The sequence below is a fragment of the Phyllostomus hastatus genome, unplaced genomic scaffold, assembly GCF_019186645.2.
Source record: "Phyllostomus hastatus isolate PE091 unplaced genomic scaffold, TTU_PhHast_1.1 phas_contig_16, whole genome shotgun sequence".
NCBI lineage: Eukaryota > Metazoa > Chordata > Mammalia > Chiroptera > Phyllostomidae > Phyllostomus > Phyllostomus hastatus.
Genome location: NW_025333643.1, coordinates 13,643,280 through 13,663,400, shown reverse-complemented (window position 1 = coordinate 13,663,400; position 20,121 = coordinate 13,643,280). Strand labels below are relative to the sequence as shown.

General features: G+C 38.1%; 1 protein-coding gene across 4 annotated transcripts in view; it reads left to right on the top strand.

Annotated features, from left to right (window-relative positions):
- The first annotated feature begins 9,638 nt into the window (after nt 1-9,638).
- TASOR (transcription activation suppressor) overlaps nt 9,639-20,121 on the top strand; it is a 54,830-nt gene continuing 44,347 nt past the window's right edge. For all 4 annotated transcript variants that reach the window (XM_045832350.1, XM_045832349.1, XM_045832352.1 and 1 more), the window contains exons 1-2: nt 9,639-10,222; nt 19,685-19,830. In XM_045832350.1, the coding sequence (XP_045688306.1) occupies nt 9,889-10,222; nt 19,685-19,830 (480 nt within the window). In that variant the 5' untranslated portion in view covers nt 9,639-9,888. The remainder of the gene's footprint in view (nt 10,223-19,684; nt 19,831-20,121) is intronic.

Here is a 20,121-nt window from a genome sequence, read left to right as displayed (position 1 = left end):
AGTATTGGTTCTCCATGCATCTTCTTTCATCTCTTTTATGGTAACCTGCATTTTTTCATGTAATTTGCGCCCAAAATCAACCAATTCTGTGAGCTTCCTGATCACCAGTGTTTTGAACTGTGCATCTGATAGATTGGCTATCTCTTAGTCACTCAAAAGGATGAGCCCTGGGGCATTGATCTGTTTTTCTGTTTGAGACGTGTGTCTCTCTCTCTCTCTCTTTTTTTTTTTTTTTGGTCTGATCACTCCCGTTATGGTGAGGGGTGGAGCCTTAGGTGTTCACCGGGGCTGGGCACCCCAGTCACTAGATTGTGACGTTGTATGTAGGGGCGGGGGTGGGGTTGGGGGTGGGGGTGGGGGTGGGGGGGCGGGGGGAACAATGGTGGTAGCTCCGCTCTCCTGGGACCTCAGTCTCTTCCCTGGGATCCTGGGCTGCGCACTCTGCCCCAGTCCACAATTGCCACCTCACTGGGTCCGCCAGAGGCCGCTCGTGTACTCAGGGTCCACCCACTGCAATCCTGCGCACCCCTGATGCCTTACATACCCCCAGTTGCCCTAGGTGCCTGCTGCTCTCTGCTCTCCGCACCAGGACCCATGCTGCAACCCATGCCAGCTGCTCTTCTCCCCCCCCCACTGGTCTGGATGAACGGGTCTGCTTCACCTTCTTGGCTGTCCGACTTCCATTCAGATAAATTCTCTATCAATTCTGGGTGTTATTCTGCCTCTAAATTGTTGTTGTTCTAATCTTGGTTGTGCGTGGAGGTACAGTGCGTCCACCTATGCCTCCATCTTGCTGGAAGTCCAGAAAAAGAAAATCTTAAGCCATTCACTGTGATAACAGATAGAAAGTGATAAATTACATGCACTCTGGAGGAATTCACTGGTGACTTCATGGAGAAAAGAAATCACAAAGTGGAAAAGGTCAGAATTGACGATGAAGTTTGGAGTCTGCTTGATTAATGTCACCAAAAAAAGAGCCAAACCAAATTAGAAGGAGGGCTGTTGGGTGAGTGAAGTTATGAAGAGAAGTTTTGTTATGTACTGCTTTTTTTCCTAAGAATGCTTAGCTGTCAATACATATTAAAAGCCAATATATCCCTCAAATATACTGAGTTCATACATCTTTGCTAATTGGATATTTTTAGACAATAATCTGCTTATATATTCACATGCAAATAATTTTATTTCACTGTGACTTTGCTTATTGTTACTCAATAAATCAACTAGTAAGTAAAAAAGAAAGAACTTTAGCCTTTCAGTCTTCTCATTATCTGCTCATATACCTTGTGCTCCATCACTCCATTTCAAATCCTACGGTCTTTAAACCATTCCAATAGGAAAGATATAATGTTTTACAGGGGATTATATTGTAAGCTTGGACATTGTGAACTATTATAAGTCTCTGCATCTGAATTATTAATTAAAAGTGTTTTCATTCTTTATATGGCTTATTTTAAAATACCTGGCAACATCATTTTATGGTTTACCACTTGGTCCTTTCAGAAAATTCTACTACTGACACATTAAAAACAGGAATGTGGTGGTAAGGAGAACAACAATAGCTTTCTTCAGTAGCTATTTTCAATTTCTCCAATCTTTTTCCTTCTTCCCATTGAAATTCTCTCATGCTATAACACATCCTTGGTTTGTATTAGGCTAAAAATGACCAAGAATGGTGAAGTAGTAAGCCATTGCTTACTAGATTTTCCCAACAGTCTCCCAACCAGTCTTCTGGCCTCTATGTTATAGCTCCAAAACCCACCTTCTATAACAGAAACTAGAATGATCTGTCTAAAATGCACATCTGAGTCAGCCTCTACCTAAAATATTTTTACTTATATTTTTGTTTTGGTAACAAGGAAATATATATTAATACTTCATTACTCATGTTCATATGCTTCTCCAGAATGTCATGTTCACAGTAACAAGAGTGTTACTGTAAAGGTAATGTGTGTGATATGGACCCAAAATGCACCATTATATATGTAAATGGAACCCTAGAACAACAGACAGTGCAGCACTATTTCTAAATATATACACTCCCTGGTTTATTTGGGCACTACCTAAGAGATTTTATTTTGTTATTACTTGTATTCTGACTGTATCCCTAGAAAAGGCAACCACCAAACTTGAATTTTTAAGTCTGTTTTTTCATCTTTTATGCCTAGAAAAACCTGTTCTCTCCTGATGCAGCTTCTGAGGCATGGATAAACTGAGGGATATGGCTGGAAAGTGAAAATATAAGATTCCCCTCAGAATGTACTCCACCACCTTAAAGTTTTTATTAAAGCCTTGACTTCTTGCAAAGAGAAAAGGTGCCTTTAGTTACCTGATTTTGGTAACTGGATGACATGGACCTTAAGTCACCTCCAGACCTTCTATTTGCCTATGGTTTTCCTTGACTAATAAAAGGAAATGAAGTTGAAAAAAGTTAGACATGTTCTGAGGCCTGATGTTCCCACTGTTTGAATACCCAGCTTTTAACCCAGCTTGAATACCCTCCTATGCTGTCTGGTTTTTAAAAAGGAAAACTGTTACTTCCTTAGTAGTAAGACATTCCCTGTTCTGTGAGGAATTTTTATTTGTAAGGGGTATGTACATTCCTTCTCTGATCCTTGCCCTCCTCACACATGACACTGCTATAAGACTGTGCCCAAGGTTGCAATTTAATAAACACACTGAATGGAGTGCTTTGCTCCTGCACTGAAGCAGACTTATCCTAAAGACAGGGAGGGGGAGAAGATCATGCTGATATTGACTGTGCTGTTGGTGAAAAGTGGCTGATCACATACCATCCTTGCTCTGTGATGTCTTTTGCACAACAGTGAATTATATTAGCCAGAACCTATGCACTTATGTGAGAAACTCAGTCGGAAATGAGATGGACTGAAAGGATGGATGACTGCAAAAGCTTGTCTGGTTAAAACTTGTTACAGTGATAAGCAGCTGCTATCTACCGCCAATGGAGATGGAGCCATGACCATTTTAAAAAGTTCTTAGAGAAGATAGGCACAAAGTAACAGCTATATATTTCTATTTTAAAGGTGATATTTTAAGCTGGTGACCCATTTAGAAATCTCTACAATAATATACTTGAATGAAAATGTTAAGTTGCACATATTTGAACAATCATCCTACCATCTTCTAAATCCATCACATATTATTTGTTTACCTTATTTCAGCTATATAGGTCCCCACTTGAAAGGTAAAGGAAGATCATAAGGCAGAAGAAAAAAAACCACACACAATTTTTTTTTGTTTAAAAAGAAAAAAAAAGTCTACCTAAAGTCTTTACATTCTTAACTCTTGCCTTCAAGGTTAGGTCTAAATGCCTTACCATAGCACACAAGGGTCTATGATTCAGCTCAGCCTGTCTCTCCACTTTCTGCCCAACCCTGTATACCATAAGGACCAACTGTGCTTCCCTGCCACATAAATCTTTTTGCTTCTCACAGGTATCTTTATTCCTTTTTTCCCTTACTGTCCTCTCTACCTAGATTACTATCTTGCTCCCTGCCACTTCAACTTCCTCTCCTGGCCTTTGCTAACTCATTGAGTTTCTCTGGATAGTCTCTCTTGCTTGAGTGTCTTTTTGAGCAGGAAATATATCTATGTTTAATCCCCTGCATCAGATACAGTTCCTGGCAAGCACAAATTGATCAATAACTAATTGCTATGTAGTCAAGTTTAGTAAATGAGTGCCAATAACATCAGTGTGGTAATCTCCAAGTTATCAGTGTCCCAGTGTGAGGGCATGAGGCATTCTCCTGTCTTATAAATTTCCTAGATTACTCTTTTTTAAAAAAGATTTTTTAAAGGAATTTTTAAAAAGATTTTATTTATTTATTTTTAGAGAGGGAAGGGAGGGAGAAAGAGAGAGAGAGAGAAACATCAATGTGCGGTTGCTGGGGGCCGTGGCCTGCAACCCAGGCATGTGCCCTGACTGGGAATCGAACCTGCGATGCTTTGGTTCGCAGCCTGCACTCAATCCACTGAGCTATGCCAGCCAGGGCAATTACTTTTTTTTTAAATCCTCACCCAAAGATAAGTTTATTAATCTTAGAGAGAAGGGAAGGGAGGGAGAGATAGGGAGAGAAACATCAACATGAGGATGTGAGAAAGAAACATCAGTTGGTTGCCTTTCATACGTGCCCTTACTGGGAATGGAACCTGCAATGCAGGCATGTGCTCTGACAGGGAATCAAACCCATGAGCATTTGGTTTACAGGGTGACACTCTAACCAACTGAGCCACATGGCTAGGGGACTAGGTTATTTTAGATAGGCTGTGGTTGGAGGTTGATTAAGACACTGAGAAAGATTTGTATGTTACTATGTGTTTTTTTTAAACACATAAAACTGGCAATTTGACTCTATTTCAGATCCCTTTAGGTAGGATTAAGGATGTAGAATTTTGTTTGAATAATATCTGAAGTTTAAATATTTGGGACAACTTCTCTTATGTGCAATTCTGTAAGAATCTAATTCTAATATTCTTTTTATAGAAATAGCATTTTCATACTTATTTAGAGTGTAAAATACTTGGAAAAATTTGACAGTATTAAATTTCTTACATTGCTTATTATATTTACAGGAAGCAGAAACTCAACTAAGGGTCATAAGACTATGAATGTAGAATGACTAGGAGAGTGAAGAGTTCATTTACATGTAAAGAAAGCAGCACATCCCTCTGTAAGGGATGTGGATAAACATCTTCTAAAGGAATTGATGGAGTTATATTTTAATACTATTTTTATTAAAGAAACATATATGAATAGTATTTTATATTTAATATATATTTTGAGTTTTTGTGAAGTAAAGCAAAACTGAATTTTTGAACATTATTAGCATATTCTGCCCCCAGGGAATATGAGTCTCAAGAGAATGGCAAAAACACATGTAGAATTCCTCTAAATATGGAACTGAATACCATATTTTCTTTAATTAGATAAATGTCTGGTGTTATGTTTCTATAATTTATGTGAATTGCAACAATAGACCTACCAATTACCCTATTTAAACTTGGCTGGTTCCCCCAAAGACTTCTTACAAGAAAACTTATAATAATAATTAGTTGCCTGTCTTTTCAGAGCCACTGAGGGGCGGGAGGTTACTAATATTCTAGGTTGTAATTTTTGTATGGGTCTATTTTTGCATAGCTCTCCTAGCCAGGAATATTTTTAAATGAAGTGGAAAAATAATTTGGGAAAATACATTCCTATGTGTGTTTGGAAAATGTCCTTTCAAATGGGAAAGGACATTTGAAATAGGTATTTAAAGCCAAACAATAATCTGACTTTTTAAAAAACTGATTTGAGAGAAAAACATCAATTTGTTGTTCTACTTATTTACTCATTCATTGGTTGCTTCTTGTATGAGCCCTGAATGAGGACTGAACCTGGAACCTTGGTTATAAGGGGTCAATGCAACCCAGCCAGGGCTTTATGCATTGGGGAGAAAATGTCCAAAGTTCAAGTCTGAGTACCTTTCTGGTACTATGAAGCATCGAATAATAAAGGGTCATGTATAACGGACGCAGATTCTAAGTTCAGTTATTAGTCAGTCAAGGAAACTGAGTGACTGATTTGCCACTCATTTCCACCAGTACAGAAATCATCTACAAACCATTAGGTGCCACTAGGAAAGAATAAAAATGAAGACACTTGTGTTTATAAGGGAGCTGGTTGGAAGTTCCCTACTCACTAAGAATAGAGGGACAAAATAAGGGAAGAGAAATGATACACAGAGGATTTTTTGAAATGCATAGTGCTATAACTTCATAATTTTTTTATTTCTCTTGAGAGCCTTGATTAACAAACTACAGGTCCCAGAGGCCTACAAGCAAATAGAATTCCATGTAGTTGCAATATCCAGAAATTGAAGTAAGGAGATGTGTATCTGCATCCTGTTCCATCACTTATTGGTGGTATTTCCTTCAGCGAAACAGTTAAGCCACCATTTCCTCCTCTGCCAAAGTGGTAATGTTTCTCTGGCGACTGCTGTGAAGATTTAATCAGGTAATGGGAATCCCTAGACTGTAAATCCAGGGTCAGGATGGCCTGTTTGTTTTCAGTTGTATCCCCAGACACCTAGCCTGGGATCTGGTAGCAGATCGAGTCCCAAGAAATATTTGTTGAGAGAATAAATAAAGCATTTATTAAATTGTAAGGAGTTATTCAAATGTTCTTTTTGTATTATTACTCCTTTTCCACCAATTTATTCAGTCCTCCCAATTGAGCAGTAAGACATGTTATTCTTCTGAAAACATGAATTCCTACACAACTTTCTTTTGCTCTTCTTTATTATAAGAAACACAAAACCTAAGACACTTTTAATTTGACATTTTTTCACACATTTTACCAGTTTGCCCTTTTGTAGTGTACCATTTCCTCTTGAGCATTTTCTTCCTCTTTGTGCACCATCCTTCTTAGAAAACGTCACAAACCACAATGTAAAGTTAGTGCAGTATAAACTTGAGACTTTCTTCAGGTGGAAATGGCAGTGGTGCAAATGATTTTGTAACTAAGTCTATACTGGTCAGCCAGCTGATATAATACAATAATCACTTCCAATTGTTAATCCTTTTTATTTCAACAAGTCTTGGATTTGACAAATGAAATTCAGCTGTCTTCTCAAATGCAGTAAAAGGCACTTTGAATTTGTATAAATCATTTAAAGCAACAGTCCCCAGCCTTGCTGGCACCAGGGATCAGTTTCATGGAAAACAACAAATATAGGGTGAATAATTTTTTTTCCAAAGACTGAGGTTGGGGGGTTGGAATGATTCAAGCGCATTACATTCAAGCTCACCACCTCCTGTGTGGCCCAGTTGCTTAGAGGCTGGGACTGGGACTGGTCTGTGGCCTGGAGATTGGGGACCCTTGATTTAAAGGGAGTTGACAGATATACCCTAATTTATATTTTGGGTAAATCCAGATTCCCATATAATGGATTCGGTTTGCTTAAAGCAAGATACACCAGTAAATACTTACTGGGATAAATCCAAATCAGGTTATATAAGCAATTTTCTTGCCAGAAAATACCAGATAGCTACTGTTGTCTTCAGCAGTCAAAACATATTTAGAAACACCTACTATGTTCCAGACACTGTGCCAGGCCCTGGAAATACTATGGTAAGTAAACACAGATATTACTCCTCAGCCCATGAAGTGGAACATAGAGTCTAGTGGGAGAGATAGATTTAATTAAATAATTCCATAAACAAGGGAGTAATTACAGATTAAGGGAAGGGGAAGTAGTCTGAGAGAATGGAACAAAAGTTCTTTAACACCCAAGAGGGAAACTCAACCTAGAATGGAAGGGAGATAATCAAGGAAGCTTATACAAGGAAGTGAAATTTAAGCCAAAGGAAGTACAGGAGCTAATGAGGAAGACGGTGGTGAGAAGAGCACAGCACACTGGAGAAATTGCATGGGCTTGGCAAGTGTGCAAGAATAAGGAAACACTGAAGAGGAGTTTAGGGAAAAGGAGTGGACATAAAATGGTAGAAAAGAGTCAGAATCAGCAGGAATCTAAATGCCTATTAAGACATAATGCTGATTCATTAAACATTTTTTAAATAAATGATTTGGAATGGAAAAATATTTTTATCCTCACAAAATGTAAGGTTCACTCTCTGTGGAAAACTAATCATTCTCTGGCCTTAGTTTTGGGCACTCTTTACCACCAACTGGTGTGTTTGCCTTATTATACACAGCCTTGGATTTCTACTTTCCGAGTAAAGGTGGCTGTTGCTGAACAATGAGGGAGACTTTGTTGAGTAGTGGCATCAGTATGCAATTAGTTCCTATTTACCTTTTAATTTGATAAAAATTAGCTTTTAGGAATGCTTTTAATCAACCAACAAAAAACAAAGTTATAGTTTGGAGACTTCAACATTTATTTCTTATCTTCTGTAGCCTCTTTTAAATCAAATAAAGCACCTCTTCCCACCAAATTAAAAGGTTCCTTTTAACTTAAAATAATGAGCACATTGTCTGAACATAGCCCATAATCTTTCCATCAATATTTAAAAATGTTCTTACAGAAATTATTTACTAAAAGGAATAACTGTTTTACACTCATTGTCCTTCCATTTACTCAGCTGATTCAAATAGGCTGGGCAAATCATGATTTAGTTTTTTTACATAGGCTGTTAAAAGGGGATGATATTTATCATAGGACATAGGAATCCAACTGTCATGTTGGATTTGCTGATGTTCTTTAGGTCATAGTCACATGGCAAAGTCTAGAGTTTTGTTATAATTATAGGTTTGGTTAGTCAACTCCTTGGGAGACAGCTGGAGTTTGAGAATAGAGATTTGGGTTCCAATCCTGATCCTGATGCCAGGAGACTGAATTAGATATCAATCCTCATTTCTTCATCCATGATGCATAAAGGTGCAGGACTGCTGTGACGATTAGGTCTTGTAGTAGTCAAGCATAAGTACTTTATAATGGAGTTAAATAGACCTGACTTCAAATTCTGACTTTGATAACTTCATTTGTTCAATGTCTTGAAATATTTATTTTAAACTGTGCATAATGCAGGCAAGCATAGCCCAAAGATATTGTAGGTTCAGTTCCAGACTACCACAATAAAGCCAGTTGTAATCTCTTTGCAGGTGGAGGGTCTTGCCTTCAATTTATAAAAAATAGATCTGTGAAGCTCACTAAGTGAAGCACAATAAAACAAGATACAGTACTTTGGTATCACCCTGTATTTGTTGTGAGGATTCAATAGAGATAAGGTATGTAACTGGCTTTGTCCAGTACCTGGTATATAGAAAGCACCCAGTAACCACTGTCTGTACACATGATAACCCATGATAGTAGTTTCATCCTAGTCAGCATAAACTATTCAAAAGGCCTTCGACTTAACTATTTATAGTACCACTTGGTGTGTATTTTTTAATGTGGTTGCAAACATTTATATATTTTTTAATATACATTCCCTATAGGAAACTGAAGACACCAAAATTTAAGTCTGCAGCCCCCTCCTCTCAAGCTCACTAGAACCAAGTCCTGTAAACACTACGCCGTTGAGTCATATCAAAGGATCCCAGGTATGACTGCTTGCTGGAGGCAACCACTCGTTCTAACTTTTTAAGATAAAACAGGGGAGCCGATGAAAATAATCAGTTGTAAACATTCAAGATCAAGATACAGTGGGAAAGACACCTCGCTGAAGTTGGGGTGCCTCTCCCCAAGGTTTTGAGGCTCATGTGCTGCAGTCTATTTTTTAAATTTCTACAGGCTTTTTTATAAGCATGCCGGGATCATTCCCACAACCACTGCTTGAGTCCAGCGAAACCCGAGCACAGTCAAGGAAGGGAATCTTGTTCCGAAATAGGTGACGCATGCTCTACAGGCCATGGCGGCGCGTCTCCCTGGCCCGCTGCACTGACCACATGTGGTCCTAGGAGGTAGCTGCCCGCCTGGAAGCCCATCCAACCCGCAGCCGGGCTCGGCGTCGAGATAGTCGTGGGGCGTTGCTGTAGCCCCTTTTGGCGGGCTCCTGCGTGCCGAGGCTCCGCCCCCCGGCGCAGTCTGGCCCACACCCGCGGAGGTGGGCACTGCACCCCCATTGGCGGAGCGGTCCGTATGACCCCGCCTCCTCTCGGTTCAGACGCTAGCACGTTTAGTGGCGGGGGCTGGCCGAAGAACTGCACAAGCGAGGAGCGGCTTCTAGAGTCCAACAGCACGGTTGGGTCGCTGGCTTTGGGGCCCGCGAGAGGCTCCTGGGTTGCTAGAGCGGCCCACGGCCACGGGGGGAAGGGGGTGGGTGGGCTGAGAGCAGCTAGGCGGCTACGCCGGCCCGCCGCCCCTTCCCCCCCACCCCAGTCGACCTTGTTGGCAGAAGCTTCCCGGGCCTCCTCACGCCGGCGCAATGGCGACTACTGCGGAGACAGAAGCTTACCCGCCGACGGACTCGAGCTGCGAAAGTGGCGGCGGTGGCGGCGGCGACGAGGAGATGAAACAGGAGCTTCCGGAGCTTGAATCCTCCTCACAAAATGGCGGCGGTGTCCTCAGCATCACGGAGCCCGGCGGCGGCGCCGGGCCTGAGGAGAACGCTGCGGCCGAGGCCACGGCAAGCGTCAGCCAAGAGCAGCCTCAAGACTCTTCTGAGGCGAGCGCGGCCGCTCTCCTCAAAGGCCCCGAAGAGCCCGAAAGACCCGTTAGGAGGATTTTTCAGATCCCCAGGAAGAGCAGAGAAAAGAAAGGTGGTGCTTCCCCTCTTCCCCAATTCCTCTTTCTCTCTCCCCTCCATCTTTTCATTAGAATCTGTCTCCTCTTCCCACACCCATGCGAGACACGTAAACACGCATGCAGCGCCAACCGCCTCTTCCCTCACTGCCACGGCCGCCCAGCTGCTGCGCTTGGTGCGAGAGGAAAGCGGTGGAACCACGCTCCCCTGCTCCCCCTTCTCCCCGTGGAAGTTGGAAGTAGCTCAGGTTTGAAGCTTGTCCGTAAGGCTGCAGCTCCCAGAGAGGAAAGATGGTGCTCGGCGCCCCTCCCTCCCACCCCTGAAGGCAGAAAAGCTGATGTGTCCTCCTAATGATGCTTCTGAGAAGTCTCACTGTGGAAATAGCCCGTGGCCATGGATTCTGGAGCTTTCTCCAAGGCCATTGTTCAGAGGATCACAAGTGCTTCTCCCTGTGGAAATTCTTCAGCTATATGTGTCTACTTGAAATTTGCTGGATGTCAGCGTCTTCCCTTGTTTAGAAATATCCATTAGATGTGATCCATGCACACTGCTATTTTTCATCACACTTCATTTCCATGTAGATATTTCTTGTTTTTGAAGCGTTTGATTAAATAGGTCTCTCTCTTTTTAAATACAAACTTCAGTGTATTTTTAAACTGTATTTGGGAAGAATGGGAAGGTAGGTTCTTGGTGCAGTAACTTCCCTATGGGAAAAAAAAAATAGGGAGAGGTTAGCTTATGCCCAAGAGTCACCAATTTGATGTTGCAGATGAGAACTTAAGATTTAAAAAAAAAAAAGTCCAGGCTGATTTTTGGAGCCAATGTGGGAAGTTACATGAACTCCATTCCCCCCTTTTTTTTTAAAGCATAATGCCACACTGACACAATTTAATGGAAATCAAACTTACTGTTTTCTATTATAGTACTACTTTTGACTATCCTGTGATTTGGATATTCTGGAGTTAGTCAATTTAAAGCTTCTTTTTGATTTACTGCGTGGTTCAGTTTGTCATGATTTACTTTGGAAAATAATGGGAATTTTTTTTTATTTAGAGAAAACTTATTTGTAATTTGAATCATAGTAAAGACTTAGGATCTGGAAGGAAGCATGTGCTTCTTTCCGTGTGCACAACCAGCTCCATTAGCGCAATTGAAATCGTTAGAGCCTTTTATCAGTTAGATGAACATAAAGTCAAACTGTTAGTTTCTATTTGGATGACAAAGCCAAGGAAAGCCTTATTAGAAACCATGGTAACAAAGGTGAAGTTACCTTTTGTCTACCACCATAAGGAATATTTCCAGAAGTAACTTTTCAGTGAGTTAATGTAGTTGGCTTGTAAAGGTTGTCAATTTTGATTTAGGTATATAGTATAAGCTATGTGAGGCAAATTAGATGCCTAGCCTAAATTACCAGTTGGTAGTAGTTTGGAAGTACATTCAGATGGGCTCTGGTTATGAGGTAGGAGATTGAATTTTTTTTTCCAGTTTGATGAAATTTTGAAGTTAATTTATTTTAGGTTTTAAGTGTCCAAAATATGGTTTATGGTATATCATAAGCCATGATATACCACCTTTTACCTTTTGATAGGATCAGAAAACTGGCCTAGAAACCATTACAGTTTGGTTTGAAATGAGGGAAGGCTCTAGGAAATGTTGAAAGGCACTGTGTGTGTGTGTGTCTTTTTTAATAAGATAAATTGCGAAACTGCTGTATTTGAATACACTAAATGTGGATATAATTGGAAATTATGAAATACGAAATTTTCTCTCCTGAGACTGATGCCCCTTGGGGAAAATTTATATTTTTCATTTTCACTTAAGTGGTAAAAGGTTGTCACCTTTCTTTTGTCAGGGAGGTTATGTATAAGGAAAATATAACACAATGGATTTTTTTCATGTTTAGCGAAAATGAGTAATTTTTAACTTGTCTTAATATATACTGAGCAGCAGCTATTCAAATAGTGCAATAACAATTTAAATAGAGCCTTTAAAAATTAAATAAACAACTATTTTACCACCATGGACTTGATCCTGTCTAACCGGAGAGCAGTTGGTTTTTGGTGATAGAATTTAGTAGAAAAATTCAACTTTTCATTATTTTTAGAAAATGCTTTATCAGAAACTGTGCAGCAGATAATGCTAGTTTTACATTTCATTTCAAAATCATTTCTTGGAAGTCATGACAGGTGTAAGATTTGGCTAGATATTAGTTGTGGACATCTAAGTCTACTAATCATGAATAGTAGATCATTTCTAGTAGACACCTGCTTGAACTTTTCAGTATCAAAGTTTCTGTTGCATTCATTTTTTAAATATGGGAAACCTTTTCTTGTACCTATGCTTTTCCAGTGAAATTTAAGATGAGGACTTAAATATTTTTGGCACCTTAAAGGTAAATACTATGTGAGTATAATGCATTGATTTAGAAAGTTCTTGGTCTTGACAGTAGTGTAGTATCCAAAATACTGCTCTTGTAATTAAGTAATATTGGCAAATATTTCATAGTGCTTATCCTGAGTAGTTTATATGTATTAACTAAATCTCAATACTATGTGGTAGGTACTATTCCCATTTTATAGGTGAGGAAAGTGAAATACTGGTGGAAGATTAAATGATTTGCCCAAGGTCACACAGCTAGTATTAAATGATGGAGTTGGAATTTGAACCCAGGTGTAGAGCAGGGACCTGTTTCTTGGAAAACAATCTTTCCACGGATTGGAGTAGTGAGGGGATGGTTTCAGGATGATTTGAGTGCATTGCATTCAAGCTCACCTCCTGCTATGTGACCTGGTTCCTAACAGGCCTGGAGGTTGGGAACTGCTGGTGGTAGAGTACCTGTCATTACTCAAACTTAGCAAGAATATTCTTTCTTTCTTTTTTTTAAAGGCTTTATTTCTTTTTAGAGAGGGAAGGGAGGGAGATAGAGAGAGAAACATCAATGTGCGGTTGCTGGAGGTCATGGCCTGCAACCCAGACATGTACCCTGACTGGGAATCGAATCTGCAATGCTTTGGTTCGCAGCCCGCGCTCAATCTACTGAGCTACGCCAGCCAGGGCTGAATTTTCTTTCTTTTTTTTTTTAGATTTTATTTATTTATTTTTAGAGAGGGAAGGGAGGTAGAAAGAGAGAGAGAGAGAAACATCAATGTGCAGTTGCTGGGGGCCATGGCCTGCAATGCAGGCATGTGTCCTGACTGGGAATCGAACCCACGATGCCTGGTTCGCAGCCCGCGCTCAATCCACTGAGCTACGCCAGCCAGGGCATGAATTTTCTTTTTTTATAATGGAGTTTTATTATGCTTTTGAACTGACCTATTTAAAAAAATGTTTTTTTAACCTAAATTTAGAAATATTTAGCATGTCTTTATCTCTGGGAATTGAGGTTATGTTCATTTAAAATTAATGAATTTAGTCAATATTGACATATTAAGTGACCTAACTATTGACTGGAAGAGTAAAATTTTACTCTGTGTTATTTATTGGCTGGGCTATTTAATATAGTAGTTTAAAGAGGCACTGTTCTACATTTAACCAAATTGTAGAATTGCATTTTGTTAGTAGATATTTCACTATTGGCCTTCTTTTACTTTAAAATCTAATACTGTAAGTCATCAAAAGTAAGTTAAAGTGGTAAATGTATTTGATAGAGTTCGTTTTCTCCAAAGTTTTTGGGGATCACTTTCTATGAAAAGTTTTTTTTTTTTTGGTCAATTTTTTCTGTAGAGCATGAGATTAACTGCTCATGTGCCTCTGTTTCATGCATGTGTCTTGTGTATTACCTGCTTACTGTCATGTACCTGCATCCATACTGGTGTAGTCTATGGCTAATTCTTCTCCCCAACCTCCATCTTCCACAAACTTTGCAATTGTCTTTTTGAAGACTCTGGAGCAAAGTTTCCTTAAGGAAATTGGCTTGATGTTTTAGTAGTTATATAGGAATGACTGGGTTCTAAGTACCATAGAGTTCCCTACATAGAAGTAAACATGAAAAGGATATTGTAGTCAGAATCCAGTTATTCACAAAAATTGTTTGATAGGTGCATGCAAATACTAGGTAATGGAAATAAAATTTTCTTTGACCTAGTCTTGAGTCCAAAAAGTCAGCAGTGTTCTATTTGTACTTGTCTTCATAGATGTCTGCCAACTTACTCATTCCTAATTCTGCATTATGTTCAACATTGGTTTAGAGATGAAATACCATTCCTAAAGTATTACATCTGTAGCAATTTATTAGATTGAAGAAAAGGTTTTTTTAAGTAACCTAATTATTATAAGGAACAAATGGGTATTTACTGTATTTCAATCATTAATACTAGTAGACTTTAGAGTCTACTTTAGAGAGGTGGATTCAGAGAGAATTGCAGACCATATGTGATCCACAGTCTCATATCCTTCTCTTCCATGAATCAGTTACTTTAAATTGGAATGTATAGTTCATATCATCCATTTGTATGTTTTGATAAGTGGTCCATCTTTTAAAAGTCTAGCTTCTTTTTATGTATATGTATATAAGCATTTTTTTAACAGATTTTATTTATGTTTAGAGAGGGGAAGGAGAGAGAGAAACTGTGTGGTTTCCTTTCATGCACCCCTTACTGGGGACCTGGGCTGCAACTCCCGCATGTGCCCTGACTAGGAATTGAACCAGTGACCCTTTGGTTTACAGGCCAGCACTCAACCCACTGAGCCACACCAGCCAGGGCATAATAATTTTTTTTTTACATACATACAAACACAAAGATCAGCATTGACACTAAATTGATAAAGGTAATTGAGGGAAAATGTTGCTTTGACTAAGGAACAATTTGATGACCTAAATTTTATGTCTTTTTTGAACTGCTTAAATATAACATTGAATTCTTAGGTATGTTTTGTATCCTACCAGTAATGAAAAACAATGATAGTATGGACTGGGAGTCGGGAGACCTGGATTCAAGTTCTGACTCTGGTACAGTGTTTCCTCATCTGAATTATAAATCTCCAAGTGCCTTTTTAAATCTGTTCTTCAGCCCTATAAAACACATTGATAATCAGTTTTGTCGATAGGGTTGTGAATTATGATCAGAAATCAGCTCTTTAGTTGACATGCATTTGACAAGTCTTGTAAGGAAATAAAATTATATGTGTTTTTTAAAATAACTATTTTTTAGAGAAAGGGGGACGGGGTGAAAAAGGGAGGAAGGGAAACATCAATGTGTGAGAGAAACATTGGTTGCCTCTTGTACACTCCCAACAGGGGACCCAGCCTGCAACCCAGGCACATGCTGTGACCGGGGATCAAACTGCAACCTTGTGGTCCTCAGACCGGCACTCAATCCACTGAGCAACACCAGCCAGGGCTAAAATTATATGTTTTTTAATGTGTGGAAGAATTGTTGCTGCTATTAACCTTTATAAACCAAAAAAAAACGGTGTATGGCTTTTGGCCCTGTTAAATGCATTGAAATGAAAAACAGATTTGAAAGACACATAAAAGAGTAGAAATGGCATAATTTTCGGCATTGTGTTCTTTTTTTATAGTTAATTGTGTATAAGTGTTCTATATTTCCTGTTATAAAATGAGGGAAAAATATATTTTTCTAATTATTGGAAATATTAGTTTGAGTTCTTAAACACACTTTTTTTTTTTAAACTTCTAGTTTGGGATACAAGATTTGGAGCTCTGGGCAGCTTGAATTTGAATGCCAGCAGCCCTATTCATTAACTAATCTTGGGCATGTTAATTTTAGCTGTCTCAGTTTCACTTGTGAAATGGGCATAATGAAATAAATAGGGTGGTTTTGATAAGCAGGTAAGGTAATGCATGTAAACCTCTTTATACAGTATCTGAAAAGCAGTAATGACCCACTAATTATTAGACTCAATAATTATCAGAATTCAGAGAACAGTATATTGTATACTGACTTTAGTGAAATGAATGATTAATACAAAAACTGTTTTCCATTTGAAGTCACAGGATTGTTTATTACTGCCTCAAAAAAATGGGCCATAATTAAGATGATGTATATATATTTTCTGTAAAAGAAGTGACAGGATATGTTGATCAGGGTTTATTTAGACTTGAGAGTGTTTTTTTTTTTTTTGAAGATTTTATTTATTTATTTATTTAGAGAGGGAAGAGAGGGGGAGAGAAACATCAGTGTGCGGTTGCCCCAGGCATGTGCACTGACTGGGAATTGAACCTGCGACACTTTGGTTTGCAGCCCGCGCTCAATCCACTGAGCTATGCCAGCCAGGGCTAAGAGTTGAGAGTATTATTAAGGACAAAAAAAACCACCAGGGAATGTACATTCACAATAAAATGCTTAACTCCCTAAACTACCATTACTGGCACATTGACCTGAATCCTTAAAAGTAGTTAAACTGCATAATTTTATTTTTGTAGAAGTGATAATTGGGAAGAAAAAGTAAAAATTGCAACTCTAGCTGAACTAGTAAAGCTAGCTGAGGCATTTGAAATGTAAAATACTCAAGATATGGTTTATTGTTAGACTAAAAGTCTTGTACCTTTTTTCCTATTTTCATTCACAAGAACTTTTCCCATTGGCACTCTACTTGTGTGTATTTGACTCTTCAGAGCATTACTTTGGGATGAAACAGGAATGTTAAATACTTTTTTGAGACTAACCTGAAAAAATTTGTAAGGTTTTATTTATTTATTTTTAGAGAGATGGGAAGGGAGGGAGTAAGAGGGAGAGAGAGATGGATGTGTGAGAGAAACATTGATAGGTTGCATTGATGGGTTGCTTCTCACATGCCCACAACCTAGGCATATGCCCTGACCTGGAATCGAACCAGTGACCTTTTGTTTGGCATGTCAGTGCTCAGTCCACCAATCCACATTAGCCAGGGCTTGAATTTTAATTGCTATATAAGTTTACATGATTTAATGCTTAATTTTTTATGTAATGGATGATGGAAATAGTGTTGGGGCAGCTTAACTTAGAAATAATTTATTTTATGTAGACTTGTAAAATTTCCAAGAAATTTGAATCCATGTGACACTTTTTGGCACATTTTAGGTATCTAAATTTACTTTGTTAGTTTAGAAACATACAAATCAATTGTGCATAGTTTTTAAAAAAGATTTTTACTGAATTTATTGGTGTGACATTGGTTAATAAAATTATATAGGTTTCAGGATACAGTTCTATAGTATATCATCTATATTTTGTATTGTGTGTTCACCATCCCAAGTCAAATCTCCTTTCATTACCATTTGTCCCTCCTTTACCCTTTTCTACCTCCCCCAGTCCCTTTTCCCTCTGGTAATCACTATATTGTCTGTGTCTGAATTAATTTTTCCTTAATCTCTTCACCTTTCTCACCCTGCCCCCCAACCTACTTTTCCTCTGACAGATGTCAGTCAGTTCTCTGTATGTATAAGTCTGTTTCTATTTCATTTGTTGCTTTTTTAAAAATAAGTTTGTTCATTGGATTCCACATACAAGTAAATCATATGGTAGTTTTTAAATCATTCTTGGCCCATTTTGGATGTGAAAGCCTGTAAAGACTAGTCTGCTTGCTGTTTTTCTTGCCAAGATTTTTTCTGGTTGGGGATAGTCACAGAGAAAAAATGTTTTCTTCCTACCACATTCTAAAGAACAGATTTTAATTTAAAGAATCTGTTTCTCTTGAGCTTTCATTTTGTTTCCTATATTATTCAATTGTTGAATATGTGACAGCTAATTTCAAATGACAAGTCATTTTCTTTTTTAAAGACACTTGACAAAGTCTGTTCTCGTTTACTTATTTAGTCATTGGACTTGGGGCCACAGTTCTGACTGCTGGCATGGTCAAGATAGAGTAATGAACAAGGTAGATAGAGTTACTGCTTTCATGAAGCTTATAATCAATAGATTATTGAGTATATTCATGTAGTAAATATTAGGGTGGTTTTGAGGGCTTTATCCCCTGCCCCCCGCCCCCCCCTGCCCCCCCGCCGGCACTTGCTGCTAGTCAGTGTCTTTATTGTATTATAACTAGGTTGATGCTATTCCTTTTCAAAACAGTTTTTAGCATGTGATCCCACAGTAGTAACCATTGTACAACACGCATTGTTATTGAAAGCTACATTTTTACACTTTTTTAGATATTTTTTAAAAAATTTTATTTATTTTTAGAGAGGGGAAGGGAGGAAAAAAGAGGGAGAGAAATGTGGATCTGTTGTCTCTCTCATGTCCCCAAGTGGGGACCTGGTCCACAACCCAGGCATGTGCCCTGATTCTAGGAATTGATCCAGTGATCTTTTGGTTTGTGGGATGACACGCAATGTACTCAGCAACACCAGTCAAGGATACAAACACTTTTGTAACATGTATATGGCTTAGTAAATTAATAGATGAATGAATTTATCATTTAACATCATGTCCTTAATAACTATGTGTAAAAAATAGAATATAAACAGTTTATTAGTTATGTAGTACCTTTAAGAGGATAAGAGAACACTTTTTGCATTTTGTGACATTTATTGACTATACGTAATGTTTTGAAAGAATAGGAATAAAGTATAACATAAGTTATCTATAGTGAAAAATAAGTGGTTCCTTTTTGGTTTGAGGAAAATTTATGCATATGCATACTTAATATTTGAAATTCATTAGTAAGGAAAACTATTTGATGCATAAAGTGGAAATTTAAGGTTATTAGACTAGTGATCCAGTGGTACAAGAATGATACTTAAGTATTTTAAGAATTAAATGGGGAATGGAATCGTTGGATGAGTGGGGAATAAAAACCTTTATTGTCTTTGTGCCAGCTGCTGTGCTTAATGTTTTTTATGTGTGGCATGTGGCATAAGAGTGGTTACTAGGGTAGCTGGATTTCTTTATTCTATAGATGAGAGAACTGAGCTTATATTTGGTTATGTAATTGATTTACCCAGGGTCTCTATAAAGCCAGAAAATGCTAGATAGGATATTTGCATTCATGTTTGACTCTAAAGCTCCATATCTTTTCACTCAGTTTTCATGATAAATGTCTTCCCACTTTATATTGGTAATACAAGGTGCCAGTGGATGCAGTATATCTAACTTCAGTACTGAACATCAAATGGAATAATTTTATTGTCTTTGTCTTATGAAATATTTTTATGTTTTATCATTAAGGGTGTAAACATTTAGTTTGGTGAAATAAATGGTCCACTATTTCAGTGTAACAAATAGGAGTTGAGATATGTTAAATATATGGGCAAGTTCTTCTGAGGCTCTTGAAGCAGTTTAGGTTGCCTAATGTTGCATGTCTAAAGTTTGCAAAATTATAACACCGTCTGCACATGTAATGCCAGGTGTTCACTGCTAAAGGGACTAGTTGGTTTGGGCAACTGGTTTTACTTTTTCTTCAATGACTTAAGTAACTCTTTTGCCTATCACTAAGGAAGACAACCTTGAAATTTTTTTAGCTTTATTTAAAAGCCCACAAAGATATAAAAAACTATATTTAAGATGGAGTAATCTTAATGAATATTTTTTTATTTTAGCACTTTTTCAGCCATTAACTCCAGGATCTCGTGAATTTGAAGATGTTTTAAATATTCTCCATTCATCTTACCTTGAACCAACCTCAGTAACAAATTTTAACTACAAACGTGCTTGCTTGGTACATAATGAGCTTTTGGAAAAGGAGGTATGTTTTAAATTGTGATTGTTGTCAGATTCTGCAGAATCAATTAATAGTCTGGAATTTGTTTTACTTTCCCTTTCTTTAAAAATGCTAGAGTTTTTTAGGAAAGCCAAATTGTGGAAGGGGAAACAAGTTTTATTTTATTTTATTTATTTATTTTTATTATTTTTTTAAAATTTGGAGGATGCTACTCATTAGTTTTTTGGTTTTTTTTTTTTTAAGATTTCATTTACTTATTTTTTAGAGAGGGAAGGGAGGGAGAGAGGGAGAGAAACATCAATGTGCGGTTGCTGG